The sequence below is a fragment of the Somniosus microcephalus genome, chromosome 5 (assembly GCF_052327205.1).
Source record: "Somniosus microcephalus isolate GS21.2 chromosome 5, FLI_Smic_1.0, whole genome shotgun sequence".
In the NCBI taxonomy this organism is placed as follows: domain Eukaryota; kingdom Metazoa; phylum Chordata; class Chondrichthyes; order Squaliformes; family Somniosidae; genus Somniosus; species Somniosus microcephalus.
Window position 1 is genome coordinate 59,391,462 of NC_140991.1, and position 19,350 is coordinate 59,410,811.

At 44.4% G+C, this 19,350-nt stretch overlaps 1 protein-coding gene across 8 annotated transcripts in view; it reads right to left on the reverse strand.

Annotated features, from left to right (window-relative positions):
* svila (supervillin a) overlaps positions 1–19,350 on the reverse strand; it is a 190,862-nt gene that overhangs the window by 7,411 nt on the left and 164,101 nt on the right. For all 8 annotated transcript variants that reach the window (XM_085987666.1, XM_085987667.1, XM_085987665.1 and 5 more), the window contains 3 exons: positions 17,819–17,962; positions 15,662–15,783; positions 15,412–15,567 (listed from right to left, as the gene is read on the reverse strand). In XM_085987666.1, coding sequence (XP_085843792.1) covers positions 15,412–15,567; positions 15,662–15,783; positions 17,819–17,962 — 422 coding nt within the window. The remainder of the gene's footprint in view (positions 1–15,411; positions 15,568–15,661; positions 15,784–17,818; positions 17,963–19,350) is intronic.

Genomic DNA, 19,350 nt, shown 5'->3' on the forward strand with positions numbered 1-19,350 from the left:
TGTCCTCCTTTGTGAAGACAGAACCAAAATATGTATTTAGTTGGTCTGCCATTTCTTTGTTCCCCATTATAAATTCCCCTGATTCTGACTGCAAGGGACCTACACTTGACTTCACCAATCTTTTTCTCTTCACATATCTATAAAAGCTTTTACAGTCAGTTTTTATGTTCTCTGCAAGCTTACGCTCAGATTCTATTTTCCCTTTCTTAATTAATCCCTTTGTCCTCCTTTGTTGAATCCTAAACTGCTCCCAATCCTCAGGATTATTGCTTTTTCTGGCCAATTTATATGCCCTCTCCTTGGACCTAATTGTAGTGTATGTACCTTTAAGAGGAACTATGTTTTTGAAGCACCTGTATACTGTAGTACAAGTAGTGACCACTCGGGTATATAAGCCTGTGTAGCGTCTTGTGTTGTTAGTTCACCTCCAGACTTTGTTCAGTAAACACTTGTTAAATCAACTCCTGCATTCCGTGTCTCCATTAACACACGGATCTAACAGTGGCGACGAGTTAGAAATGAACTTACCTGCAATTCGGCAGCACCTCAAGGGGATCGATTCCTCAGACGAAGGTCGAAGCCAGAAGAAAGAAAAAAATAAATAAATAAATGACTCGAAGAAACTCGAAAACGAGGGCCAGGCTTGGTCTCCGGTCTGTGGTTTCCCCAGCTAAACAGGCTGGTGGCAGGTAGTGCACTGATCCTTCCTGGGCTGCGGCGGGCTAGAGCTCGATCGGGTGGCTCTGCAACGGGGCTGGGCAGCGAGTCAGAAAGCAGAAGCAAAGAGAGAGAGAGGGTGGAGCACTCAGGGCGCGGCCAGCGCTGCAAAGCAGCTCGGCGTTCGGACCGAGCAGAGGGAGGGGAAAGTCCCAGAGGGTCCACTCCACGACGGGAACAGTTCTCCAAGTAACGGAGAAACTATTGAAGAGATATATTAAAAAAAAATAGAAATACCGCGAAAAGCTGCAGGTCGCAACGGGAACCGCGGAGAACAGCGTTGGCAGCAGTGATTGGGGAGGTGCAAAGACCATAGCGCGTCGCCATTAAAAAATAAATGAATCGGCAGCAACAGCGTTGGCAGCAGCGGCGGCGGGAAAGCGCCATCTTAACTCGGCGGGGAAGAAAGAAAAGCGCGGGAAGCGCCATTTTAGATTTTCAAGATGCCGAAGACTGGCAATATTACTGCTTTCGATAGTGATATAGAAGATTGGACCACATATGTGGAAAGAGTGGAGGTATATTGCAAGGCGAATGAAGTAGCGGATGATAAAAAGGTATCGGTACTTCTAAATCTGATGGGCGCAAGGACATACAGGCTGTTACGAAACTTGATCACTCCAGCCAAACCGATGGACAAGAATTTTAATGAGATTGTTGATACCTTACAGGAGCACTTAAACCCAACACCGCTGCTGATAGCGGAACGATTCAAATTCTTCAGGAGGAATCAGCACAAGAATGAAAGTAACGCTGATTACCTCACCGAATTACGAAAGCTGTCAAAGCAATGCCAATTCGGGGCAGGACTGGCAGATTCTCTACGAGACAAATTCGTCTGCGGTCTCCTAAGCGAAGGAACACAGAAAAGACTACTTTCTGAGAAAGATTTGACACTGGACAAGGCTTTCAGTGTGGCTGTATCATACGAAGCAGCAGCAAGAGGAGCTGCAGAGATACAGCAAAAGCCACAGGACTTCGGCACCCATGAAATGACATGGGGTTTCGAGAGATGTTATCGCTGCGGCAGATCCACCCATGACCAGAAGGGCTGCTGGTTCAAGGACAAAGCATGCAGGCAATGCGGAAAGATGGGACACATTGCACGTGTATGCAGATCTGGAAAGAAATCCGCTGACAGTAAAAAGGGCAACAAGGAAAAGTACAGAAAGGTACAAATGATGACGGACAGTAGCTCTGAAGACCAGAAGAGCGATAGCGACTCCGGAAACAAGAGACTAAGCTGTCTCAAATTACATAATGTAATTGCCAAAGAAGATTACCAGACCATTTGGGTTACCCTCACGATAGCGGGGTCCCCAGTCAAAATGGAGCTAGATACAGGATCAGCTCTGACCGTCATGAGTCGACGGGATTACGAGCGGCTATTTCCGCATATACCTTTGAAAGACAGATCCATTGTCTTGAAGACATATACGGGGCAGAAAGTATACCCCAGAGGGAAAATAAGGGTGCCTGTTGTATACAACGGCAAGGAAATACAGAAGTTGTATTTATACGTTCTGCAAGATGGTGGTCCACCGTTGTTGGGACGTGAATGGATCAGAAAGATACGTTTAGACTGGCACTCCATTCAGGCACTGACGGTGACCAGTAAGAAAAAAAACGATGATGACGTCATACCTGGACGATTAAAAGAAATCTTGGCTAACGCCAAAGAAGTGTTTCAACAGGAACTAGGAACCCTGAAAGGCGCCACCGCCTCAATAAAAGTGGAAGATGCGGCAATTCCCAAGTTTTTTAAGGCAAGGCCGGTGCCATACGCAATTCGTCCAGCAGTCGAGGCAGAGCTGGAGAATTTGGAAAACGCAGGCGTGTTATCCAAGGTAGATTGGAGCGAGTGGACAACACCCATCGTCCCGGTCATGAAGAAAACGTTGAATAATGATAAATCTGAAGAACAGAGAAAAGTTCACATCTGTGGGGACTTCAAGGCGACTGTAAACCCGGTTCTTCACACGGTACAGTATCCTCTTCCGAGGATAGAAGATATTTTCGCCTCACTATCCGGAGGGAAACGTTTCACCAAAATTGACTTAGCACAGGCATATCTACAGATGGAGGTTGAGGAGGCCTCTAAAAAGTATCTCACGATAAACACACACAAAGGCCTGTACCAGTACAATCGACTGGTTTTCGGAGTGGCATCAGCTCCGGCTATCTGGCAAAGAGCTATGGAGCAAGTCCTGCAAGGGATTCCGGGGACTCAATGCTACCTAGACGACATCCTTGTAACAGGAGAAAACGACAACGAGCACCTTGCCAACTTGGAGCAGGTGCTCACGAGGCTGAGAGAACGGGGCCTACGAGCAAATCGCCCCAAATGCGAATTTTTCCAGAAACAAATATCATATTGTGGCCATGTCATTAACGAAGAAGGGTTGCATAAGTCACCTGAAAAAATTGAAGCGGTCGTAAAGGCCCCAGCGCCTGAAAATGTCTCACAATTAAGGTCGTTCCTGGGATTAGTAAATTACTATCATAAATTTTTACCAAACTTGTCGACTGTTCTGCACCCGCTTAACGCACTGCTACAAACGGGAGTAGTTTGGAAATGGAGCGAAGACTGTAAACGTGCCTTCCATAAATGCAAAGGCTTGACCACGTCCAGGGAAGTGTTGGCTCATTACAATCCATCACTGCCAATCAGACTGGCGTGCGATGCATCCCCTTACGGCGTGGGAGCGGTATTATCGCACAGATTCCCTGATGGCTCGGAGCGGCCGATAGCTTTTGCGTCACGCTCATTGAACTCAGCTGAGCGTAACTATGCCCAGATCGACAGGGAGGCACTCAGCCTGGTGTGGGGGGTGAAGAAATTCAACCATTACCTACACGGACAAAAGTTTACCTTGTTGACTGACCATCAACCCCTCGTCTCCATATTCAACCCTAAAAAGGGCGTTCCCATTATGACAGCGCAAAGGCTACAGAGGCGGTCCCTTTTCCTAGGGGCACACCAATATGACAGAGTACAAAGGAACAAAACAGCATGGGAATGCTGACGGGTTATCGCGCCTACCGTTGCCAACGGTGGAAGAGGCGCCTACAGTGGACCCAATGGAGATATTCCACTCGACCGTAGTGGAATGTCTACCGGTGACAAATTCTACCATTGAAAAGGAAACGAGAAATGACCCGACTCTCTCACGAGTCTACGATTTAACGGTGAAGGGATGGCCAGCACATGGCGAACCACTGTTGCCAGCATTCTCGCAAAGAAGAGAACAGCTGTCAGTGTGCCGAGGAACCTTGATGTGTGGATCCAGAGTGGTGATTCCACCCAAACTCCAGGATAGAGTGCTAAAGGAGCTTCACGAGGGGCATCTGGGTGGAGTGAAAATGAAGAACTTAGCCAGAGCATTTGTGTGGTGGCCAGGTATCGATGGAGACATCGAAGAAATGACCAAGAGCTGTCAAGGATGCCAGAAGGTCCAAAACGCCCCACCACAAGCCCCTCTACATCCATGGGAGTGGCCCTCATCTCCATGGCAAAGGGTACATATTGACTTTGCTAGTCCATTTATGGACTCAATGTTCTTAATCGCGGTGGATGCACACTCCAAGTGGCCGGAGGTAATAAAGATGTCCTCCACCACCACGGAAAAAGCCATCACAGTATTAAGGACCATATTCGCCAGGATTGAGCTGCCTGAGCAGATCTGTTCTGATAATGGACCGCAATTTGTATCCGAAGAATTCAGGAAGTTCTTAAAAAACAATGGGGTTAAGCACTACACGTCCGCCCCATACCATCCCGCCACCAATGGATTGGCTGAAAGGTTTGTCCAGACCTTCAAGGCAGCCATAAAGGCCATGGGTAAAGAAGACATAAATCTACAATATAAGGTAGATAACTTCTTGTTTGCGTACAGGAATGCAACACATGTGGTTACAAACCAAACCCCCGCCATGATGTTTTTCAATAGAAGACTAAGATGCCGGCTGGATTTGGTCAAGCCAAACGTCAGAAGGGACGCAGAGAACCGGCAATTTCAAAGCATGAATGAAAGGCCAACTAGAACCTTCCAGATAGGTCAACCAGTTTTGGCCCGGGACTACCGTACCGAGAAATGGCAGCCTGGAACTATTTGCACACGACTAGGACCGCTGATGTATACCGTGGACATTGGAGAAAGCATAATAAGGCGCCATGCTGACCAGATCAGAGAGTCATCCGGAAAAGGACAACCTACACCACAACTCTATACGCCTAGTGATGAAGCAGAGATACCCATAGTATCTACCTCCGATCCGGTGATACTGGAACCAGATGAACCCGACACTAGCATTGAAGCCGAATCGACCTTGCCAAAAGAACCTACTACACCACCGAGGCGTTATCCGGACCGAGTCAGGAAGCCTCCAGAGAGACTGAATTTGTAATTGATTAACTTCAGCAAATGTGTATATTATTGTTCTTGTAAAAATGTTATTTAATGATTACTTAAAATGTTATGTACTATTTATCTAAAAGGGGAGGAATTGTAGTGTATGTACCTTTAAGAGGAACTATGTTTTTGAAGCCCCTGTGTACTGTAGTACCAGTAGTGACCACTCGGGTATATAAGCCTGTGTAGCATCTTGTGTTGTTAGTTCACCTCCAGACTTTGTTCAGTAAACACTTGTTAAATCAACTCCTGCATTCCGTGTCTCCATTAACACACGGATCTAACACTTATGCTATCCCTAATTTCCCTTGTTAGCCACGGTTGGGTCACCTTTTTTGTTTTATTTTTATGCCAAACTGGGATGAACAAATTCTGTAGTTCATCCATTCGGCCTTTGAATGTTTGCCATTGCCTATCCACCGTCAACCCTTTGAGTGCCATTCCCCAAGCAATCCTACCCAACTCGCTCCTCAGACCATCGTAGTTTCCTTTATTTAAATTGAGGACCTTAGTCTCCGAGTCAACTACTTCATTCTCCATCTTAATGAAGAATTCGATCATATTATGATCGCTCCGACCCAAGGGGCCTCGTACAACAAGATTGCTAATTAATCCTTTCTCGTTACATAATACCCAGTCTAAGATGGCCTGATCTCTGGTTGGTTGCTCGACATATTGGTCCAGGAAACCATCCCGTAAACACTCCAGGAATTCCTCCTCCACAGTATTGTTACTCATTTGGTTGGCCCAATCTATATGTAGATTAAAGTCACCCATGATGACTGCTGTGCCCTTATTGCACGCTTCTTTAATTTCTCTTTTAATGCCATCCCCAACCTCCGCCTTACTGTTTGGAGGTCTATAAACCACTCCCACTAACGTTTTTTCCCCTTACTATTTCTCAATTCTACCCATACAGATTCCACCTCATCAGAGCTAATATCCTTCATTACAATTGTGTTAATCCCTTCTTTAACCAGTAATGCTACCCCACCTCCCTTTCCTTTTTGCCTATCTTTCCTGAATATTGAATACCCCTGGATGTTGAGTTCCCAGTCCTGGCCTTCCTTGAGCCACGTTTCCGTAATCCCAACCAAATTGTATTTGTTTACTTATATTTGCGCAGCCAATTCATCCACCTTATTACAAATGCTCCTCGCATTAAGACACAAAGCCTTCAGGCTTGTTATTTTAACGCTCTTAGACCTATTAGAATTATTATTTACTGTGGCCATGTTTGATTTAAACCATTGATTTCTCTGACTGCCACTTTTGTTTTTCTCCTTCCTATCTTTTGCTTTTATCCTTGTTTCCCTTTCCTCTGTCTCCCTGCTCAGGTTCCCAACCCCCTGCCATTTTAGTTTAAACCCTCCCCCACAGCACTAGCAAACACTCCCCCTAGGACATTGGTTCCAGCCCTGCCCAGGTGCAAACCGTCCGGTTTGAACTGGTCCCACCTCCCCCAGAACCGGTTCCAATGTCCCAGGAACTTGAATCCCTCCCCCTGGCACCATTCCTCTAGCCACGTATTCATCTGAAGTATCCTTCTATTTCTACTCTGACTAGCACGTGGCACTGGTAGCAATCCTGAGATTACTACCTTTGAGGTCCTGTTTTTTAATTTATCTCCTAACTCCCTATACTCCGCTTTTAGGACCTCATCCCACTTTTTACCTAGATCGTTGGTGCCTATATGCACGACAACTGGCTGTTCACCCTCCCCTTCCAAGATGTTCTGCAGCCGCTTGGAGACATCCTTGACCCTTGTACCAGGGAGGCAACACACCATCCTGGAGTCTCGTTTGCGGCCGCAGAAACGCCTATCTATTCCCCTTACAATTGAATCCCCTATTACTATAGCTCTACCCCTCTTTTTCCTCCCATTCTGTGCAGCAGAGCCACCCCTGGTGCCAGGAAGTTGGCTGCTGCTGCCTTCCACGGCACCCCGCCCCCTGGTGGTCTGACAGGGCCCCAGTGGGCTAGGCCCCGCCCCTTTAAATCAGGGGAGAAGTCTGCAATGAGGCGGTAGCACGTAGCACCAACCCAAGAAGGAAGTGGAGCACTTCCAGTAGCGCTCCATCTCCATCTTGGGACGCTACTACTGAATTTGCAGCGTGGGGGCGCTAACTTTGTCAGGGCACTAAAATTAGCACCTTGGCGAGGGTGGCTACCTAATTCACCCCCCCCCCCCCCCCAGGCTTTGTAGCCTTTTGTTTACGTTAAGTTTTACATGGGTGTTGAGCTCCAAAAATACTCCTGCAATGCTAGGTATGTAGTTTGGCACTACCTTCTATTGCACGAATAATAAAAGTCTCACTGAGGTATTCTTTTTGCCTTTTTATTCAGTAGCTTTTATAATTCCCAGCTTTATTTGTATACCTGGCACCACACAAGCACACAGGTATGTTTTAGACTGATCTGCCTTACAGCTTTTCTGTTCTCTGTTCATCAATTAAAAAGACACACGGGCAACTTGTTCCCATGAACCTGCCAATGCCACCCTGTAATCAGCTGTGAGCGCAGAGATTTCAAATTTCAGTGATCAGCTTCAGAAATGGCAAAACCAATCAGGACTATCAAATGACATTCCAAAAAGAAAGGCCCTTATCCTAGAAGGGTATTCTTATGTGCATTAAGCATTGTGAAAAGCAAAGGGAAAACAGTACATTTTAGGAAATTGTGTATATGTGCAATTTCACACCTTTACTGGGGTTACACTCCCACATTCCACAAGCTGAAATTCAACTTCTGATAACTGCTGGTTTAAATGTGACAATACAGTGAATATCTTAAGTTCCTAACAGATGAATATTGAAAGCTGAAAATTAATCTGACCTCAAGGCCAGAGTTCAACAACTATTTTTCTGAAATCTACACCCCTCCCCCACTGCAACAAGTACCACTGCGGGGGGGATTTTGCCGGTGCTCAGAGGGCGGGACTGCTGGCAAAATTGTAAAGACTGACAGCGGGTCCTGAACCCATGTCAACCCGCCTCCATACAATCTTCCCAATTGTTGGGTCCCCGATTTGCTCAGGGACCCGACACCTAATGGTGGGAAGAGGATTATAGGCACTTAACTGCCTGTTAAAAGGCAGTTAAGAGGCTTTCAATTTTGCCAGGTCGACTGCGGGCTTCCTGACGTCCGGACACCACACCAGGGAAAGTGTGACATGCTGTGGGTCTACTGTAAGGTTTGTGCATTGATGACAGCTGCAGAAGTGGTGTGAAGGATCCAATGGTACTCTGGTGAGTTTCAGAAATAAGAAAATGTTGGGAAAATCATTTTTAATGTATTTACACTTTTCTGTAGGTAACAAGGTTTGAAGTGTTTGTGTAGTCCCACCTCATTGGGAGAACCTCTCTCACCAGTGACAGATCGCTTCTGTAACCTCACCTGCAGCTGCCATCTGTTTTATCCTAAGGAGGGAGTCACTAGAGAGCCTGGGTGCAAGGGCTCACCTTTGTACAGTGATTGGCAGTGTTTGCAGCACCTCAATGCTGTCAAACACTGAAAAATCATGTAAAAAAAAAATGTGCGTGGCCCCTTTAAGAAAACCGGCAGATGATGCGTCATCAACTGACGTCATCTGACACTGGCTTTCTCTTAATTGGCCGGCAAGCCTGCAGGGCGGGCTTAACAAGGCCAATTGACGTAAAATTACGTCTGTGCATCGGGCGTCATTGGGGGCGGGATCAGAACCCGGAAGACAGTTGACCCGCTCCCAACTCACACCGAAAGGTAAGATCGCGCCCTAACTATCTTGAGACAAGCCCAGTAGTTAGCAATAGTTTGACAATTTCTAACTTTACACACTATAACCATAACAACCCATTACACAACCAAATTTGGTGAAAGAACCTTCCTGAAATACTTGTTTAAAAAAACCCCAGTAAGTTAGATGTAGTTTAACTGTTAAAATCTGTCCTTTTTTCAATGGGGTATTTAGGCCTCGAGTGTGTTAAAAGCACATTTTCCATTTCAGAATTGTTTGGGAGATAGCCAGAAAGATTCCACTTGTTATAGCAATTGTAACCGACTCCAGTTATCACATCAAAAGCACCATCTATTTATAAAAAAAGTATATTGCTGTGGAAGTCAAAATACAATTTCTAAAACCTCAGTTTAGGATTTAAAAAGATAATTTTCAGCACTTTTAAAAGCACATGGATGCCATGTAACATGAAATCATCCTTGGTCAACAAAATCTGAACTTTAATCACAGTACAACATAACTAATGTGACACATTCTCTACATGATTTTGGAAAGCATTCAAAACTTTCCACTTCAGAGAGGAAACAAATTAAAAAAAATATCAAGGTAATACAGTATCAAACTATCCTTGGACAGAAAAGTTCAATGCAAAGTCACTTCCTTCACCTCGCACATTTACAATTAATGCTGCATAATTATTTTTGTGCATCTAAGGCATTAAAAACCTTCCATTTTGTGATGCACCAAACTCAGCACAACAATCTTCATATGCAGAAGATTTCACACTTCACTAGGCTCACAACAGTTAAAGAAACAAGCAGAGCAGTCTCCAGAGAAAAAGAAAGAGGAAGCATCAAAACGTGGAGATCTGTGATGCAAGAAAGGTAGCAAGAATAGGTGCAACAATTGGCAAAGTACAGGGTTTATTTTGACTAGAAAGTAATTGGTAGTAGTTTATAGTAATTGGCAGAAGGGTTATGTTAAGTCTGTGTGTTCCAGTTATATTTAAGGTCAATCACTGACACAGACTACAAGAATAACTTTTCAATAGGTCTTTACTATTCGGAGGTTAGGGCTGTACTACCCAGCAAATTACTACACAGCACTTATATACCAGTGTGGTCACCACCGGTATTACCGTATACAGCAGCCAGAGAAAGTAGTACATCTCTTAAGGTGGAACAGGTTTAAGTTCTCTTAAGGTGGAACAAGTTACATACACCACAATCCTCCCTTTTTAGCTTAACAGTTATATCCCCATTTAACATAACATAATAACATATATACATATACAACTTCATGTAGAAACAGTTCAAAGGTTCAGTCTCTCAGGAGGCCTCCTGATTCGAGTTGGATAACGCCTTTCAGGGGTCTCTGATTCTTGTTGCTGAGGTGACTCCTCTAGTTGGTCTCTTATGTCTTGGACATCATCATCAGGTACATTCACTGCCGAGGTAGATGCTTCAGGTTCACTAACTTCTTCCACAGTTGTCTCTGTCGTAACCATGGGTTCGACCCTTGTTCTCGATTCTACCAGTTGGTCAGCATGACGCCGTATTACATTTTTACCAACATCTACTGTGTACATCAGGGGTCCTTGTCTGGCCCGAATTGTTCCGGATTGCCATTTCTCGTTTCCATAGTCCCTGGCCAACACTGGTTGTCCTACCTCGAAACTCCGAGTGGTCTTGTTATTTATATGCTGGAACTGTTTGTTTTCAACTTCCCTCCGCACATTTGGTTTTAACAAGTCCAACCTGGACCGCAACCTCCTGTTATAAAACATCATGGCAGGACTTTGGTTTGTCACTGCATGAGCGGCGTTTCGATATGCCAGTAGAAACTTGTCCACCTTATGTTGTAGTGGAATCTGATCTTCGCTCATGGCCTTTATTGCCTTTTTGAATGTTTGTACAAATCTCTCGGCCAACCCATTTGTAGCTGGATGATATGGGGCAGAGGTATAATGTTTCACCCCATTCTTCTTTAAGAATTTTTGGAATTCTTCTGACACGAACTGTGGTCCGTTGTCGGAACATATTTGTTCTGGCAATCCGTTCCTTGCGAATATCGTTCTTAACACCGCAATTGTCTTTTCTGAAGTAGTGGTAGTCATCTTGATCACTTCTGGCCATTTAGAATGTGCGTCCACCGCAATTAGAAACATGGAGTCCATGAATGGACCAGCAAAGTCAATATGTACGCGTTGCCATGGGGCTGAAGGCCATTCCCATGGATGCAGCGGTGCAATCGGAGGTGCATTTTGCACTTTTTGGCACCCTGAGCAGCTTTTCGTCAGCTCCTCTATCTGTTGGTCGATACCTGGCCACCACACATAAGCCCTAGCAAGGCTTTTCATCTTGACTCCCCCCAGATGACCTTCATGCAGTTCCTTTAGAACTCTTTCCCTTAACTTAGGAGGAATAATCACTTTAGTTCCATACATCAATGTTCCTTGACAGACGGACAGCTGGTCTCGTCTTGCCGAGAATGCCGGTAACAGAGAATCACCATGTGCTGGCCATCCCTTCACTGTCACCTCGTAGACTCGGGACAGTGTCGGGTCGTTCCTGATTTCTCTTTCAATACTTGCATTGGTGACTGGTAAACACTCGATGATGGTCGAGTGAAATAACTCAACAGGGTCAACCTTCGTTGTCTCTTCTTCAGGTAGTGGCAGGCGCGACAGCCCATCAGCATTACCATGCTGCTTTGTACCTTTGAATTCTATCTGATATTGATGTGCCCCTAGGAAAAGGGACCATCTCTGGAGTCTCTGTGCTGTCATCACCGACACACCCTTCTTAGGGTTAAAAATGGATACCAACGGCTGATGGTCTGTCAGAAGCGTAAACTTTTGGCCCTGCAGGTAATGATTAAACTTCTTTACTCCCCACACAAGGCTGAGAGCCTCCCTATCTATCTGAGCATAGTTGCGCTCAGCGGAGGTCAATGATCTGGATGCGAACGCGACTGGCCTCTCCGTGCCATTTGGCAACTTGTGTGAGAGTACTGCCCCAATACCATATGGAGAAGCATCACAAGCCAAACGAATAGGCAGTGTTGGGTTGAAGTGAGCCAACACTTCCTCTGAGGTTATCAATTCCTTGCTTTTGCGAAAGGCCTTCTTACAGTCCTCGCTCCACTCCCATGGTACTCCCTTCTGCAAAAGAGCGTTCAGCGGGTGCAGTACCGTGGATAAATTTGGCAGAAACCTATGGTAATAGTTAATCAATCCTAGGAACGACCTCAACTGAGATACATTAACCGGAACGGGAGCCTTCACAACCGCTTCGATCTTGTCAGGAGACTTATGAAGTCCATCCTGGTCAATGACATGGCCACAGTACGAGATCCGCTTCTGAAAGAACTCACATTTCTGCCGATTAACTCGAAGTCCATATTCTTTCAATCTGATGAGCACCAGTTCCAAATTTGCGAGGTGTTCCTCGTTACCATCTCCTGTAATCAGAATATCGTCCAGGTAACATTGTGTGCCTGGAATTCCCTGTAATACCTGCTCCATGGCCCTCTGCCAAATTGCTGGAGCCGATGCCACTCCAAAAACCAGTCTATTATACCGGTACAAGCCTCTATGCGTGTTGATCGTGAGGTACTGGCGTGACTCTTCCTCAACTTCCATCTGTAAGTACGCCTGCGCCAGGTCTATCTTGGTGAAGTGTTTCCCGCCCGACAATGAAGCGAAGATATCCTCAATCCGCGGAAGCGGATACTGCACCGTGTGAAGCACCGGATTAACAGTGATCTTGAAATCTCCACAGATGCGAACCTTCCCTGGTTCTCCCGGCTTGTTGCTCGAAGGACGTTTCATCACGGGAACAATGGGCGTAGCCCACTCACTCCAGTCTACCTTAGGCAGTACTCCTGAACGTTCTAGCGCTTCCAGCTCCGCTTCCACAGCAGGTCGTATCGCATAGGGTACCGGTCTGGCTTTGAAAAATTTTGGTTGTGCATGTTCTTCAATCTTGATGTTTGCCGTAATTCCTCTCAGTGTTCCCAGTCCCTGCTGGAACACCTCTTTAGCATCATCCAATATTCTGGACAATCGTTTAGGTTTGACATCTGTTTCCCTGGCATCTACCGTTAGTGCTTTTAAGGAATGCCAGTCCATATTCATTTTTCTAATCCACTCCCGTCCCAGTAGTGGTGGACCTCCTTCAGGTAGCACATAAGTCCATTCCTCGGCTTTCTTTGCCCTTGTGGACCACCTTTACCTCTATCTTTCCGATGGGGTATACTCTTTGCCCCGTGTATGTTTTCAATACAATCTCCGTATCCCGTAGGGGAATATGTTGGAATAACCTTTTGTAATCTTTCTTATTCATGACCGTCAATGCCGATCCAGTGTCCAATTCCATCTTCACTTGGACTCCTGCTATCTGAAGTGTGACCCAATTTGTCTGGAGGTCTGCTTCCTTACCAACGTTGTGTACTCTTAAGCTACCCAGTTCATTACTGCTGGCGTCTGAATCTGACTTCTGTTCGTTTGAACTGTTCTCTGTCACCTTGTGTACCTTTCTGTACTTTCCCTGCGGTGACTTTTTGTTGCTGGTCTTCTCTCCTGACCGGCATACTTTAGCTATGTGACCAAGCCTGCCACATTTTCTGCATTCCTTATTTTTGAACCAGCACTGGTTCTGATCGTGCGTTGTCTTTCCACAACGATAACATTTTACTGTACCCAAGACCATTTGATTTGTGCTGAGTTCCGGTGACCGTAGCTGCATTACCGCCGTGCCTCTCGCTGCGGCTTCGTGCGATGCTGCCATAGCGACAGCTTTATCAAGCGTCAGCTCATTCTCCTCAAGCAGTCGCTTTTGTGTCTCTTCTTTTAACAATCCACACACAAATTTATCTCTTAGCGCATCTGTTACTCCTGTTCCAAACTGACAGTACTTTGCTAGCTTACGCAATTCAATTAAAAATTCAGCATTGCTTTCATCTTTCAGCTGCTTTCTGCTGTAAAATTTAAATCGTTCCGCTAGCATCAGCGGCGTGGGGCTTAAATGATTTTTCAGGACGGTAACAATATCCGCGAAAGTCTTATCCGCCGGTTTCTCTGGTGATAGAAGGTGTTTCAATTGCCCGTATGTCTTCGCACCCATTAAGTTTAATAAGGTTAGTGCTTTCTCCCCATCTGGTATCTTATTTGCTCTACAATAAACTTCTATGCGTTCTACATACGTGGTCCAATCTTCGATGTCGCTATCAAAAGTATTAATGTTCCCATGTTTAGGCACCTTTGCAATTTTTTTTCCCCAAAATGGCGGCTTCCCGCGCTTGGCGGTCTTTCCCGCGCTCGTCTTCTTCACCCGCTGGCTGCAATGGCGATTGCTGTGCTGCTGCCGGTCTCGCCTCCCCAGTGGTTAACAACTCCCCCAATGCTGCTTCTACTCCACCACGGTTCCTGTGGGCATTCGCGCTTCCCTGCCGTCGCGCCTCGCAGCCCTTCTTGCAGCCCGGTTATGTGCACCCGCTGCGTTCGAATTCACCGCGGCTCTCGCGCCTTCAGCTGCCCCAGTCGCTGCGCCTTTCGGCCCGAATGCGGCCCGGCCCTTTTCACCGGCCGCGGTCGATTTCACCGCCCTCTTTCCTCCGTCTTCCCTCCCCTTCGCTACAGCCAACGCGGCCGACTTTCGCTGATTGGCTTACCCACCACCGTGGTAGAAGGAAGATAGCTGTCTGCCGCTGATGGGGGCTTCGAGTTCAGAATTTCTCTTCTTCACTCCGGGTCCTCGATGCCTCCCGCGCGACATGCTGTTCAGCAGGATGATGAGGGTGGATGCCTCTTCTCGACGCCCGTTCTGAGGACGAAGCTGCCGTGGATGTAAACTGCTGCAGGGTAAGATCGGACTCGTCGCCACTGTTAAGTCTGTGTGTTCCAGTTATATTTAAGGTCAATTACTGACACAGACTACAAGAATAACTTTTCAATAGGTCTTTACTATTCGGAGGTTAGGGCTGTACTACCCAGCAAATTACTACACAGCACTTATATACCGGTGTGGTCACCACCGGTATTACCGTATACAGCAGCCAGAGAAAGTAGTACATCTCTTAAGGTGGAACAGGTTTAAGTTCTCTTAAGGTGGAACAAGTTACATACACCACAGGTTAGAGGGGAGTTGAGGAGAATTTTATTTCACCCAGAAGGTGGTTGGGTTTAGAACTCAGTGCCTGAAAGGGTGGAAGAGGCAGAAACCCTCATCGCATTTAAAAAGTACTTGAAGTGCCGTAACCTACAAGGTTATGGACCAAGAGCTGGAAAGTGGGATAAGGCTGGATAGCTCTTTTTTGGCCAGTGTGGGCATGATGGCCTCCTTCTGTGCCATAAACTTCTATGATATGATTTTATGATCGAAGGGGTGTGCCCATGGGACAAGGGAAATGGTGCACTATATGTGATAAGAGCTTGGGGAAGAAAGTATACAATGTATTTAAAAAGAGGCCGAACCTGAAGCTGCGCCAGTGGATACAGTGTTTTGCACAGCTTGCCCAATACAACCGTCACCACAATCATTTCAGATTCAGAGCAGTGGAATTTACCTGGAAGTCTTCATCTGTCAGATAAATTTCAAGCTTTAATGGATCGACTCCCTCTGGCAGAGGCCGGGCTTGCAGTTCTGCCAGTGGATACTGCGTCTTGCACAGCTTGTCCAATACATCCTCCACCAAAATTATTTTATTACAGACTTCAGCTTCCTAGGATTTAAAAAAAAATGGATTTTAGCCAACCCACATAAGCAGCAGCACGAGGATTTGGGGGGGGAAAAAAAAAAGCTATCAGACCCTTTACCTTTTCGGTGATCTCTGCAATATCTTCCCTGTGCTCCCAGCTGGGAAACATATTAGTAAACGTCAGTGGTTCAAGACCCGCATGTATCAGGTAGGACTTTGGTGGCTTCTTGGGATTCTTTACTGTGATCAAGTAATGGAAGATCAATATATGTTAGATACCAGTCATCACTCCAACTTTACATAATCAAATCCTTTCAGACATATATACAACAATGCAATAAAAAAAATCCCAGTAAGTTAGATATAGTTTAACTGAAGTGAAGTGAGTGAGCAGCATATTGAAGATTATAATCTACGTTCTGCCTACACCCACTCTATTCAGACCTGTTAAATCTTTCCGATGTAAACACTTTTGTCCAAAACACACATTTAAATCCCACGATACGCACATGTAATATCTTTCTAAACTTAATTTAACAAATCTGCTAGAACAGGAAGAAATATAGGATAATTGACAGATAACAAGAGTTTCAAGGTCATAATTCTGGCAAGCAGTCTGACATCATAAATCACTAGAGTGAGGGTGCCCTGAGCAGTTTAAAGAATGTCAGCAAATCCTAGAGGTTGAATTACAACCTGTAAGTCACCAGCAACATAAATGCTCATTTCTGTAGTTAGGGCACCCTCCTTTTGCAGTGGGAGGTGTGATACCAGTTTTACATTCATGAATGGGCAATAAAGCGGATAGTGGTATTGGATCTGGAGGTATATGGGAACACAACAGGTGCTATAGTTACCCATGTTTGACCCAAAAATATTCATCTAGTAGATTTGGAGAAAACTAGTTTATATTTCAGAAAGTGTTACAATTAAAAGAGGTCACACCACCAGTTGTATAACACAAATGTGAATAAAAAGGTAGAAAAATCATGTACCGACCTAACAGCAAATAAACCAAATATACTTTCATCTGTAACTTATTTGCCATTAAAACAGGATACTGGCTATCTTACCAAATCGGTCGTATATATATGGCAACAGTATGCCAAGTTGCCATGGTAATGTGACATACTGCCACCATATAACTGTACATGTGAATATTTCTATGCATCATACAAATTGCTTTTGTCAATTAACAGAAGTGAGATGGCAGATCTTTAAGGGATGCATTGGTTCTGGCTTTTAAATGTTATCGCTGTATAAAATGTACAACTTTCAAATCATGCTGAACATTGTTATTTTCACCCCCTTTGTCCTCAATGTGGCACTACAAGGGATTGACAGGGTAGATGCTGGGAGGATGTTTCCCCTGGTTAGGGAGTCTAGAACTAGGGGTCACAGTCTCAGGATAAGGGGTTGGCCACTTAGGACCGAGATGAGGAGAAATTTCTTCACTCAAAGGGTTATGAATCTTTGGATCTCTACCTCAGAGAGCGGTTGATGCTCAGTCGTTGAGTATATTCAAGACAGAGATCGATAGATTTTTGGATACTAAGGGAATCAAGATAGTGCGGGAAAGTGGAGTTGAGGCAGATCAGCCATGATTTAATTGATCAGACTCGAAAGGCTGAATTGGCCTACTCCTGCTCCTATTTCCTATGTTCTTATGTAATATGAGGTGACATGCATGTGTAGGATTATACAGGTGAGAATTATGCCAGATAGGAATACATTTTGTCTTTTGTCAATACATTAAGTCCTATTCTCAAACGCGAGACCCTTCACTGGGAACACAGCTTGCTCCACTCAACAGTATTCATTTGCCATGGTCAGTGTACACTGTAATCGGCTTACAACACATTAGTTCTAGAGAAGGTGACCCTATAGTGGGCATGGCTGAACAGTGCCACTTTTATAAACTACTATCCTTCACCTGATGTGCACTGAATGATGCATATTATTAATAAAGAACATTCATGCATCTTATTACAACATCCATAAGCCAGCACCAGTCATCTAATGCTGTCATTCTTGACTGAGTACACAATTAAAATATGCCAGATTTTAATTTTCTCACGCTACATATGTTTAGAATGAAACAAAAAATTAGAAAATATATACAGAAGGGAAAAAGAAGCAAATAAGTGGGTAAAGAGCAAGTTAAAACATCACCAACTACCCCATGAACTGGAATCCATGCATTAAATTATTGAACTCCAACTCCCGTTTAATGCATTTAAACTTTAGATTACAAGAGTCAATATTTCCGATGTACCTTTGCAGTATTGCAGCACTGTCTCCATTGCACATTTCCGATCCGTGTCCCAGCGGATCCGGGCAGACCCTGTGATTTCATTTTCCGTAGGCCACCAGCCCTGCCAGAGGTACACCTCGTGGTGATTGTCCACCAAGAATAAAGCTGCACACAAGACATAGAAAATGCTGATAGATTCTGAGTACTGCAGGCTTCTTGAAACTTAAACAACAAAATATCCCTAAAAGTAATGGCCATTCTAATTGGTCAGCGAGATGTGGAGTTATATCCACTAGCAATTGCTCAGGCAATGTTAAGAAAATTAAAAGGCCATGCAGAACTGATTGCCTGTGATGTAAATTACAAGTTGATGTAAACTTTTTATTTCTCCAGAAAACAGTTCTACAATTTTTAAATGGACCTCAATCTAGGTTTGCATTTTGAACCAATTCCATGCACTACAATGGTAATGTTTTAATAATCATCCCCGTTTTATTTTACTTAACAAAATTAAACTATTATCACAGAAGAAACAATAAACTTTTACAGTAAGACAGTATACTGTGGAATCTATGATTTGAATAAAATAACATTTGTTGTTATATTAAAATGAGCTCAAACTATGGTCCAGTTTCACTTACATTTACTTCATTAAAATTGGACAATAGTTGGGTTCATTTTAAGGTAATTGCTCATTTGTGTATTTCAGCCAGTTACTGAAAATGGTTTTGAGATGACTTTTACAGTTTTTTGTCAAACTATAGGTTCATAAAATTGAGGATACACAATGAATTGTAACTATAGATTCAACAATAAATTTAAATAATTTCTGAAGGAACATAGGATAAGTCTTCTTTATTATAACAGTTTTCTACTCGACACTATTGACAAAACTATATTAATTCAAACAATAGTAGCAGTCGATGCTTAGCATCTATATATTCTGTATGTTTTGAACAGCAGTTAAATCAAACACATAATGATGCTAGGACTGGTGGATCTTCACACTAGAGCTAAAGCCAACAACCGAGAAGGCCCAATTGAAAAATGGGTCTTCCCACAAATTTGTTCTAGGATTGCTGCCGGCTGTACAAAGCCTGTGCGTCAGCAGCTGATGATCCTATTAACCTTTGAAAGTGCAATATAAGAGCGGCTTTACAAAGAGATTAAGTATCATTACAAATAGCAGCTCTTATTAGTACCAGCTTTTACATAGCATCATATTAACATATGGAAGCAAAGAATAAGAAAGGGCTATTTGGACCATCAAACCTGCTCATTATTGTATTATCTATCCTATCAGACGCAATCCCATTTTCTGTGCGAATACACACTGATCCCAAAGGTAATAAAGCAAAACTAAAAAGAAATATCTATCCTACATCTCTCCTGTTCCAACCTCAAGCTTGCTGAGCTTCAAAGACATTTCTCTCCCCTCCAAACCCCAGCAACAAAGGAACCAGCATGCCGTATTTAATCATCTCTGCTCATAGCTATCCATATAACCTACGGTCCTTGCCACAAACAGTTAGTTGTCATTTTTGAAAGAGTCA